The 12,507-nt window shown below is 46.0% G+C and overlaps 1 protein-coding gene across 1 annotated transcript in view; it reads right to left on the bottom strand.

Annotated features, from left to right (window-relative positions):
* Nucleotides 1-12,507, bottom strand: part of LOC126100754 (uncharacterized) — an 842,175-nt gene that overhangs the window by 342,148 nt on the left and 487,520 nt on the right. The window contains exon 2 of the mRNA XM_049911378.1: nucleotides 8,641-8,776. Coding sequence (XP_049767335.1) covers nucleotides 8,641-8,776 — 136 coding nt within the window. The remainder of the gene's footprint in view (nucleotides 1-8,640; nucleotides 8,777-12,507) is intronic.

Genomic DNA, 12,507 nt, shown 5'->3' with positions numbered 1-12,507 from the left:
GATCACACGCACGGCACAGCGGACACACCAGGAAACGCGGTGTTGGCCGTCGAATGGCGCTAGCTGCGCAGCATTTGTGCACCGCCGCCGTTCAGTGTCAGCCAGTTTGCCGTGGCATACGGAGCTCCATCGCAGTCTTTAACACTGGTAGCATGCCGCGACAGCGTGGACGTGAACAGTATGTGCAGTTGACGGACTTTGAGCGAGGGCGTATAGAGGGGAATCGGGAGGCCGGGTGGACGTACCGCCGAATTGCTCAACACGTGGGGTGTGAGGTCTCCACAGTACATCGATGTTGTCGCCAGTGGTCGGCGGAAGGTGCACGTGCCCGTCGACCTGGGACCGGACCGCAGCGACGCACGGATGCACGCCAAGACCGTAGGATCCTACGCAGTGCCGTAGGGGACCGCACCGCCACTTCCCAGCAAATTAGGGACACCGATGCTCCTGGGGTACCGGCGAGGACCATTCGCAACCGTCTCCATGAAGCTGGGCTACGGTCCCGCACACCGTTAGGCCGTCTTCCGCTCACGCCCCAACATCGTGCAGCCCGCCTCCAGTGGTGTCGCGACAGGCGTGAATGGAGGGACGAATGGAGACGTGTCGTCTTCAGCGATGAGAGTCGCTTCTGCCTTGGTGCCAATGATGGTCGTATGCGTGTTTGGCGCCGTGCAGGTGAGCGCCACAATCAGGACTGCATACGACCGAGGCACACAGGGCCAACACCCGGCATCATGGTGTGGGGAGCGATCTCCTACACTGGCCGTACACCACTGGTGATCGTCGAGGGGACGCTGAATAGTGCACGGTACATCCAAACCGTCATCGAACCCATCGTTCTACCATTCCTAGACCGGCAATGGAACTTGCTGTTCCAACAGGACAATGCACGTCCGCATGTATCCCGTGCCACCCAACGTGCTCTAGAAGGTGTAAGTCAACTACCCTGGCCAGCAAGATCTCCGGATCTGTCCCCCATTGAGCATGTTTGGGACTGGATGAAGCGTCGTCTCACGCGGTCTGCACGTCCAGCACGAACGCTGGTCCAACTGAGGCGCCAGGTGGAAATGGCATGGCAAGCCGTTCCACAGGACTACATCCAGCATCTCTACGATCGTCTCCATGGGAGAATAGCAGCCTGCATTGCTGCGAAAGGTGGATATACACTGTACTAGTGCCGACATTGTGCATGCTCTGTTGCCTGTGTCTATGTGCCTGTGGTTCTGTCAGTGTGATCATGTGATGTATCTGACCCCAGGAATGTGTCAATAAAGTTTCCCCTTCCTGGGACAATGAGTTCACGGTGTTCTTATTTCAGTTTCCAGGAGTGTACTTTGAATGATTAAGAGGAAAGTTCATGTCTACTAACTGTTATCAGCTAGTAAATATTTCATTTTAACATAAGGTGTAATAAAGGACAGTTTCGCAGCTTTTTGCGTGGCTGTACCAGGTGCTGGCGCACAGTGGCACTTTCCCCAGTAAAATTTTCAAATAAATGGAAATGCCGTATGGCTAGGGCCTACCGTCGAGCAGACGGGTCACCTGGTGCAAAGTTGACGCCACTTCGACGACTTGCGTATTGATGGGGATGAAACGGTGATGATGAGGCCTGTACAACACCCAGTCCCTGAGCGGAGAAAATCTCCGACCCAGCCGGGAATCGAACCCAGGCCGTTAGGTATGACATTACGTCGCGCTGTCCACTCAGCTACCAGGGGCGGACAATTTTAAAGTGAAACCTGGCCGTTACACGTTGAGATAAGCCCCTGGAATTTAATTACCTTGGTTTTCTCTTTTTTGTACCTCTTTCCGTACCAAGTGTGGACTTAGAAATGTAGCCTAATAAGATGGCAGCCGATCTCATATGTGTGGGGAATGTTCGAGGCTATCCTATAGAATTAGAGGACGTTCTAGTAGAGTACAGGACCGTAAGTATCCAGCAGCGCGGAATGGCTGCGCGGTTTGAGGTGCCATGTCACAGATTGAGCGGCTATCCCGTCAGAGGTTCGAGTCCTCCCTAGGGCATGTGTATGTGTGTTGTTCTTAGCATAAGTTAGTGTAAGTAGTGTGTAAGTCTAGGAACCGATGACCTCAACAGTTTGGCCCCTTACGAATTCACACTGCCGCGTGGGATTAGCCGAGCGGTCTAGGGCGCTGCAGTCCTGGATTGTGCGGCTGGTCCCGGTGTAGGTTCGAGTCTTCCCTCTGGCGTGGGTGGGTGTGTTTGTCCTTAGGATAATTTAGGTCAAGTAGTGTGTAAGCTTAGGGACTTAAGTCGCGTAAGATTTCACACACATTTGAAAATTTTTTGAACGAATTCATATCCGCTTGAGCATACGAAAATAAGTACCCAGTGGAGTTCAAAAAATAGCAGCTTTCGTAGGGGAATGAATCAAAATATGATGAACGTGCCACTGCAAGAACTATGGGATTAGTGGTTAGGGTTTAATTAACACAGAGTTCTGATTTTCTTTTGGTTTTTATTACTAACCCGCTTTTTTCTCTCTCTTATTCGGATATAATTAATATCGTGAGTTTCTCTATTGTTTGAAGTTACGTCTTACTAATACGGCTATTTTGATGTTGGGGAACTTTTTAGTTATCTTCACAATAGAGACTATCGTTTAGATGCATGTGTGGGTTTGGGATAGGCACCCGTCGCATAGAGGTAGCCTATTTGACTTTCGCCCGTATTTTTTAATCTTTACATCGAGTAAAGAGTGACGGAAATAAAATTTTAATCGCACTCTAAACCTTCAGGACGGTAATTAAAGTGCGAGTTGAAAGAACATCGCTGATGAAATTACTATCCCCGGTGTAAGTAAAGTAGAATTACAGGACCTGTTGAATGGAGTGAACTATTTAATGAGCACAGTATGTGGATTGAGAGTAACCCGAAAGAAATATAAAGGTACTGAGTAGTATCAGAAATGAAAATAACAAGAAACTTAATATCAAAAATGGTGGCCACGAAGCAGACGAAGTTAAGGATTTCTGCTACCTTGGAAGCAAAATAAACCATGACAGACGAAGAAAGGAAAATATCACAAGCAGATTAACACTGCCTAAAGTGGCATCCCGGGACGAGTGAGTCTACTGGTATCGAACATAGGCCTTAAGATGGAGAAGAAGTTTCTGAGATTGTACGTTTGGATCACAGCATTGTATCGTAGTGAATCATGAACAGTGAGAAAACGGAAACAGAAGACAACTGAAGCATTTGAGATGTGGTGCTGCAGGAGAAGGTCAAAAATCAGTTGGGATGATAGGATAAGGAATGAAGAGAATCGCTACAGAATCGGCGACGAAAGGAACGTATAGGGAACACCTTCAAGAAGAAGGGACAGAAAGATAGGGCATGTGTTAAAGCATCAGCGAATAACATCCATGATACTAGCGAGAGCTGTGCAGGGAAAAGCCTGAGGGAGAAGACAGAGATTAGAAAGCATCCAGCAAATAACTGAGGACTTAGTGTACACGTGGTGCCGTGAAATGACTAGGTTGGTGTAGGAGAGGAATTCGTTGCTAGCTGCCTCAAACAACTCACAGCACTGATGATTCAAAAAGAAATCGTCGTATTCCTTGGGAATTACGCTTTACAATGTTTGTTCCCCAACGGTGATGCTATTTTCAACATTTTTTTTTAAAGAACGTTAAGACCTACCATGCAACATGCTTACAAACTTTTCATACTGTTCCTGACCAATCTATATGTTTATATATCCCGAGTGTTTCTCCTAAGGGTCGTCAGATGCATTTCCTGTGGTGTTTCGGTAGATATGTGCTATTTTGTTTTTTGTACGGTGCAGCTGGAGTCAAACTAATAAATTACTGCCCCTCACGTCTTTCATGCGAAGCTCAACGTCAACAGAATGCGTCGGTTTGCTTCCCATTGAAGCCAAAATAATTTTTAAATCAGAATTTTAGGTGCCCATTCGACAGAGCGTTCAAAAATTAGTTTAGTCCGATATTCGTTTTATCGATATAATTTAACAGGAACTGTAAAACATGAAGAATAAAGAGAAATCCAGTGGCGGCTCAGTTGCGCTGCATGTAGAGTGATAGCAGCCAGGGAGGACCAGGTCAGTGTTAACGCTATTGGGGTTCTTGTTATTCTGCCAATTTAATTATCCATGTCAATACTTATTGATAAAACAGATATCGGTCCGGACTAATCAAGGATCATTCTATGCTCTGGGAACGTAAAATTCTGCTTTAAAAACAATTTTCTTTGTGACGGGAAATAACGGACGCTTTCCATCGACACAAGGGGTTGCATGAGAGACGTGATGAGCACTAGATGTTTGGACTGAATCCCGATACACAATTCAATAACAAAATTGTAACTATCTGCTGAAACACAAGAGATAAAGCTCCGGGCTACTCTTAGGACTGGCACTGTGTGTATACGTTCAAATGAAATCGCTCTTGCTGGCCATCATTTTTCTCTAGCTTTCCCACTGTCCCTTTTCCTTTAAATTAATCTATTAGGCCATGAAACTCATGCCAAGTGAAGCTTTCACGGACCACAACCAGTAAATAAGCAGGCGAGTGTTATTACTCGTCTGATAAGGAAACTGTAACAGGTAGTCATTTCTCCAATATTATTCGTATCATTCACCAGCTGCAGAACAGTCGCTATATCCACAACCAGGTATTTTAACTTTCACATTCGTTGGCTTCGTCCACTCACAAACAAACTGATACATTTCAACTCAACCTACACCTCTGGCTAACATATAGATCAGTTCGTCAGCATGACCGGAATATCTAGCTTTTACATCTTTTCGACAACTCACAAGCAAACTGTCACAGTCCAACCTCATACAACCAAACACTCACATTCTAACGTTACCACAACCTCGTAATACGTGAATTTTAGGAAAAAATATACATTTAAATACACTGAAGAACCAAAGAAACTACTACACTTATCTAATATCGTGTAGGGTCCCCGCGATCACGTAAATGTGCCGCAACACGACTTGTCCTGGACTCACTAATGTCCGAAGTAGCGCTGGAGGGAACTGACACCATGATTCCTACACGGCTGTCCATAAATCCGTAAGAGTACGAGGAGGTGAAAATCTCTTCTGTACAGCACGTTGCAAGGCATCCCAGATATGCTCGATAATGTTCATATCTGTGGAGTTTGGTGGCCAGCGGAAGTGTTTAAACTCATAAGAGTGTTCCTGGAGACACTCTGTAGCAATTCCGGACTTTTCGGGTGTCGCAATGTCCTGCAGGAATTGCCCAAATCCGTCGGAATGCACAATGGACTGACTGGGTGCAGGTGATCAGACAGGATGCTTCCGTACGTGTCACCTGTCACAGTCGTATGTATACGTGTCAGGGTCCCGTATCACTCCAACTGCACACGCCCACACCATTAGAGACCTCCACAAGCTTGAACAGCCCCCTGCTGATGTGCAGGCTCCATGGAGTCATGAGGTGGTCTCCATTCTCGTACACGTCCATCACCTCGCTACAAGTTGAAACGGGAGTAGTCAGATCAGGCAATATGTCTCCAATCATCAACAGTCCAATATCGGTGTTGACGGACCCAGGCGAGGCGTAAAGCTTTGTCTCGTGCAGTCATCATGTGGGCCTTCGGTTCCGAAAGCCCATATCGATGATGGTTCGTTGAATGGTTCGCAGTCTGACACTTGTTGACGGCCCAGCATTGAAATCTTCAGCAATTTGCGTAAGGGCTGCACTTGTGTGACGTTGAACGATTCTGTTCAGTCGTTGTTGGTCGCGTTCTTGCAGGATCGTTTTCAGGCCGTAGTGATGTCGGAGATTTGGTGTTTTACCGGATTCCTGATATTCACAGTACGCTGGTAAAATTTTCGCACCGGAAAATCCCCACTTCATCGCTACCTCGGAGATGCTGTGACCCATTGCTCGTGCGCCGACTATAACACCTCGGCCGGCCGGAGTGGCCGTGCGGTTCTGGGCGCTGCAGTCTGGAGCCGAGTGACCACTACGGTCGCAGGTTCGAATCCTGCCTCGGACATGGATGTGTGTGATGTCCTTAGGTTAGTTAGGTTTAATTAGTTCTAAGTTCTAGCCGACTGATGACCTCAGAAGTTAAGTCGCTTAGTGCTCAGAAACATTTGAACCATTTTGTAACACCTCGTTCAAACTCACTTAAATCTCGATAACCTGCCAGTGTAGCAGCAGTAACCAATCCAACAAGTGCGCCAGGCACTTGTTGTCTTATATGGCCGTTTTGGACAACTCCTTCGTATTCTAACTGTTTACGTATCTCTGTATTTGAATATGGATGCTTATACCAGTTACTTTGGCACTTCAGTGTATCTGTCACGACATCTAAGAAGAGACTGGTTTGTATACCGGTGCTAGAAATTCGTTGCCTCTTTCGGAGTGAATATATCATCCCATAAGAAACGCGAAGCCGAAGAGTTGTTAACCTATGAGAATTAGCCGAAGGACATCATGACAGCGGCTGGTAATCACCTCCAATATCCTTCTAAAAGTGATACACGAATAATAAAACAACTGTTGTTGCTACTACTAGTAATACTACTACTGCTACTGCTACTACTACTACTACTACTACTACTACTACTACAACTATACAGGGTGGTCCATTGATAGTGACCGGGCCAAATATCTCACGAAGTAAGCATCAAACGAAAAAGTACAAAGAACGAAACTCATCTAGCTTGAAGGGGGAAACCAGATGGCGCTATAGCTGGCCTGCTAGATGATGCTGCCGTAGGTGAAACGGATATCAACTGCATTTTTTAAATAGGAACCCCCATTTAAGTTACATATTCGTGTAGTACGTAAATGTTTTAGTTGGACCACTTTTTTCACTTTGTGATAGATGGCGCTGAAATAGTCACAAACGTATAAATCAGTACGTGGTATCACGCAACATTACGCCAGTGCGGACGGTATTTGCTTTTTGATATATTACCCGTGTTAAAATGGACCGTTTACCAATTGCGGAAAAGGTCGCTATCGTGCTCAAGTATGGCTGTTGTGATCAAAATTCCCAACGGGCGTGTGCTATGTATGCTGCTCGGTATCCTAGACGGCATCATCCAAGTGTCCGGACCGTTCGCCGGATACTTACGTTATTTACAGAAACAGGAAGTGTTCAGCGACATGTGAAACGTCAACCTCGACCTGCAACAAATGATGATACCCAGTAGGTGTTTTAGCTGCTGTCGCGGCTAATCCGAACATCGGTAGCAGACAAATTGTGCGACAATCGGCAATCTCAAAATCATCAGTGTTGAGAATGCTACATCAACATCGACTGCACCCGTACCATATTTCTGTGCACCAGGAATTGCATAGTGACGACTTTGAACGTCGTGTACAGTTCTGCCATTGGTCACAAGAGAAATTACGGGAAGATGACAGATTTTTTGCACTCGTTCTATTTAGCGACGAAGCGTCATTCACCAACAGCGGTACCGTAAACCGGCATAATATGCACTATTGGGCAACGGAAAATCCAAGATGGCTTCGACAAGTGGAACATGAGCTTGGCAGGTTAATATATGGTGCGGCATTATGGGAGGAAGGATAATTGGCCTCCATTTTATCGATGGCAATGTAAATGGTGCAATGTATGGTGTTTTCCTACGTAATGTTCTACCGATGTTACTACGAGATGTTTCACTGCTTGACAGAATGGAGATATAGTTCCAACATAATGGATGTCCGGCACATAGTTCGCGTGCGATTGAAGCGGTATTGAATAGCATATTTCATGACAGGTTGGTTGGTCGTCGAAGCACCATATCATGGCCCGCAGGTCCATCCGATCTGACGTCCCCAGATATCTTTCTGTGAGGAAAGTTGAGGGATATTTGCTATCGTGATCCACCGAAAACGCCTGACAACATGCGTCAGCGCATTGTCAATGCATGTGCGAACATTACGGAAGGCGAACTACTCGCTGTTGAGAGGAATGTCGTTACATGTATTACCAAATGCATTGAGGTTGACGGACCTCATTTTGGGCATTTATTGCATTATTATGGTATTTGCAGGTAATCACGCTGTAACAGCACGCGTTCTCAGAAGTTCAAAAAGGTACGTGTATCCCATTGGGCCAACCGAAATGAAATGTTCAAACGTACCTACATTCTGTATTTTAATTTAAAATATCTACCTGTTTCCAACTGTTCGTCTAAAATTGTGAGGCACATGTTTGTGACTACGACAGCGCTATCTATCACAAAGCGAAAAAACTGGTCCAAGATAAATATTCATATTTGTTTACGTACTACACGAATACGTGAAGAAAATGGGGGCCCTATTTGGAAAAAAAGCAGTTGATATACGTTTGACCTATGACAGCACCATCTAGCAGGCCATCTGGTTTCCCCCTTCAAACTAGACAAGTTTCGTTTCTTTGTAGTTTTTTTCGTTTTACGCTTATTTCGTGAGATATTTGGCCCGGTCACGATCAATGTACCACCATGTATAAGGTGAGAAATGATTCCAGGCAGGGTGACCAAGGACAGGCAGATGCGAACTGCTCTGAGACGATCCAAAAATGAGAGTGGGGGGTCAGGCGGTAAAATCAGAAGATCGGCCATGCAAGCCGCAGGTGGCGGCACTACGTAGTGATGGCGGCGGCTGCAGCGAGCTCACCGACGACGGCCATGTCGCCGGAGACGAGGTGGGTGTGGAAGGAGGGCGCGTCGGCCGACACCTCGCAGCTGTAGCGGCCGCTCAGCCCCACGTCGACCCGCGGCAGCGTGATCTGCGTCGCGTTGCTGCGGCTCTTCTGCAACACAAGCAACAGCCCGGGGGCTGCCGTCAGGCGGCCAAAGAGGAACGCAGTCCATACCTGTCATGACAACAGATGTACACTACTGGCCATTAAAATTGCTACACCAAGAAGAAATGCAAATGATAAACGGGTATTCATTGGACAAATATACTATACTAGAACTGACACGTGATTACATTTTCAGGAAATTTGGGTGCATAGATCCTGAGAAATCTGTACCCAGAACAACCACTTTTGGCCGTAATTTCGGCCTTGATACGCCTGGGCATTGTGTCAAACAGAGCTTGGATGGCGTGTACAGGTACAGCTGCCCATGCAGCTTCAACACGATTCCACGGTTCATCAAGAGTAGTGACTGGCGTATTGTGACGAGCCAGTTGCTCGGCCACCATCGTCCAGACGTTTTCAATTGCTGAGAGGTCTGGAGAATGTGCTGGCCAGGGCAGCAGTCGAATATTTTCTGTATCCAGAAAGGCCCGTACAGGACCTGCAACATGCGGTCGTGCATTATCCTGCTGAAATATAGGGTTTCGCTGGGATCGTATGATGGGTAGAGTCACAGGTCGTAACACATCTGAAATGTAACGTCCACTTTTCAAAGGGCCGTCAATGCGAACAAGAGGTGACTGAGGCGTGTAACAAATCGCACCACATACCATCACGCAGGGTGATACGCCAGTATGGCAATGACGAATACACGCTTCCAATCTGCGTTCACCGCGATGTCGCCAAATACGGATGCGACCATTATGATGCTGTAGACGGAACCTGGATTCATCCTAAAAAATGACGTTTTGCCATTCGTTCACCCAGTTTCGTCGTTGAGTACACCATCGCAGGCGCTCCTGTCTGTGATGTAGTGTCAAAGGTAACTGCAGCCATGGTCTGCGATCTGATAGTCCGAGCTGCTGCAAACGTCGTCGAACTGTGCGTACAGATGATTGTTGTCTTGCAAACGTCCCCATCTGTTGGCTCGTGGATGGAGACGTCGCTGCACGATCCGTTACAGCCATGCGGATAAGATGCCTGTGCCAGCCGCGGCGGCCGTGCGGTTCTAGTCCGGAACCGCGCGACTGCTACGGTCGCAGGTTCGAATCCTGCCTCGGGAATGCATGTGTGTGATGTCCATAGGTTAGTTAGATATAAATAGCTGTAAGTTCTAGGGGACTGATGACAGGTGTTAAGTTCCATAGTGCTCAGAGCCTTTTGAACCATTTTTTAAGATGCCTGTCAGCTCGACGGCTAGTGATACGAGGCCGTTGGGATCCATCACCGCGTTCCGTATAACCCTCCTGAACCCACCGATTCCATATTCTGCTAACAGCCATTGGATCTCAACCAACGCGAGCAGCAATATCGCGATACGATAAACCGCAATCGCGATAGGTTACAATCCGACCTTTATCAAAGTAGGAGACGCGATGGTACGCATTTCTCCTCCTCACACGAGCCATCACAACAACGTTTCACCAGGAAACGCTGGTCAACTGCTGTTTGTGTATGAGAAATCGGTTGGAAACTTTCCTCATGTCAGCTCGTTGTAGGTTTCCCAACCGGCGCCAACCTTGTGTCAATGCGCTGAAAGCTAATCATTTGCATATCACGACATCTTCTTCCTGTCGGTTGAATTTCGCGTCTGTAGCTCGTCATCTTCATCGTGTAGCAATTTTAAAGGCCAGTAGTCTACGTGTGTACACTGACGTAAAAAGAATCGCAGCAGAAAAACGAATATTTGTAGAGTAATGATATGTTACAAAGATATTTGTCGAGGGTCATATTTAAGTGATTAACAATGTAACATCACAGGTTAATGTAACTGCGATCTAACTCATGGCAAATGTGAACTGCTGGTGCATTGATAACCGGTCTAACTGCTAGAATGCTGAGTGGAAAAATGTATGGTTGGTGTTGTACAGGGACTGATGACCTCAGACGTTAAGTCCAATAGTGCTTAGAGCCATTTCTTTGCGTTGTACATATGCCGGATGTAAGTTTCAGCAATGGAGTTCCAAATCTGTTGGGCTTTGTAGGTTAGTTCAGAGATGGTTAATGCTGGTCATGGATGACGCTGCCGTCTTCGTCCGATGATGTCCCGTATGTTTTCCACTGGGGACGTATCTGGTGTTCAAGCAGACCAAGGCAACCTGTCGACAGTCTTCAGAGCATGTTGAGTTACGAGAGCTATTTGTGGATGAGCGTTATCCTGTTGGAAAACAGCCACTGCAATGTTTGTTTATGAATGTTATCATAGCAGGTCGAGTCACCAGACTGACGTACATATTTGCAGTCGGGATGCGTGGGATAACCACGAGAGTACTCCGCTTGTCATATGAAATCGCATCAGACACCATAACTCCAGGTGTAGTGTAACACCGGAAATGCATATCCTCCTATTTGCATCTATTGTACTATAAATTTGTTTTCGTTATTTTTGTTACCTGAATGTATGACATTTCTGTGTCTTTACATATTGTAATTGTTTTACTATTTGTATATATATATTTATGCATTTATGTCGATGTATAATTGGTTTGTTTCGTAAATATTATTTGTATTTTTACGCCGGGTCTTGCCTAGGGAAAACTGCTATCGAACGATTACATCGATAGGTCGTGTGAAGAATCAAAGTGTGTAGGATCTTTGGTAGTGTTAACTCTGCCGCGTGGAGCGCGGGCAGAGCAGAGAAAGTCTGGCTGGAGTAGCGAGTGGAGCAGGTGTGTTGTGTGAAGCTCCCGCGAGTTGCCGCGCTTTCGGGGTTTGGCAGCATGTAATTGCGCTCGATTTGCGATGATAGTTTCTGACATGGTGTCGCGGTCGGGAAGCATTAGCTGGCGCACATCAAGAGCCCGTTTCGCCTGGTGACCGTGTCGAGAAGAAGGCACGCCAACATCCAGCTTCTGCAACAGCGACGGCCGACAATGAGTGACTGTCGCCACCTCCTCGATCGACGGCTTCAAACCTTCAATCAACCAACAAGGAAGACTGGAAGCACGTAAAGTTTTAGAACTGTATGGCAGAGCTCAGCTTTTCAAACTGTACCATTTTTGTAACTATAATTACAGCAACTTAGCATGAACCTTTGTTGCTCATTGTCCCAATTGCATTGCCAAGCAGGGTCCCTACCTTTTCCGAAATGAACCCGAGTGTCGCTGAAATTCAAATATAATTCGATTTCACTGCTTTAATTTCAAAGTTCAGTTAAGGCATTCATAGCTGGCTACAATATTTAGAATACACAAGCACGAATTAAGAGTGCGAGTTTTGTTACCGTATTTTAGCTTACCTGTGACTGCAGCTCAGCTTGGTAGTACTAAATTTTACTATTGTTAATTGTTCAGAATCATTTAATTCAAGTTCAAAGTTAAATCTCTTATTTCTAAATTGTGTAGATTCGAGTAGCTTTTGAAATGATTGTTAAGGTAGTCCAAGACTAACCGTATTTTACTGAATTTCGATGTGCTTCAGAAAGAAAGCTCACCAATAACTTCAGTCACTAAATTAACTTTCGATTTCCCTGTTTTATTAATTCTTTTGCTAAATTAAGTCAGAGTGTAGCGAAATTTATTACTTCTGACAAACTTTCAGTTTTCACACTGCACGTGTCAACCTTCAGTTGCCACGCTTCTAGTGCTAATTATATGTGTAATAACCTTTCTTTTTCAGTTACTATAGTAATCGTCCTTAGGACTGGCGACCGTAATTTCCCCCAAATCTCAATATCTAAT

This window comes from Schistocerca cancellata, chromosome 9, assembly GCF_023864275.1.
Source record: "Schistocerca cancellata isolate TAMUIC-IGC-003103 chromosome 9, iqSchCanc2.1, whole genome shotgun sequence".
Taxonomy (NCBI): domain Eukaryota; kingdom Metazoa; phylum Arthropoda; class Insecta; order Orthoptera; family Acrididae; genus Schistocerca; species Schistocerca cancellata.
Note: the sequence above shows the minus strand (reverse complement) of the source record. Positions and strands in the feature narration are given on the sequence as shown.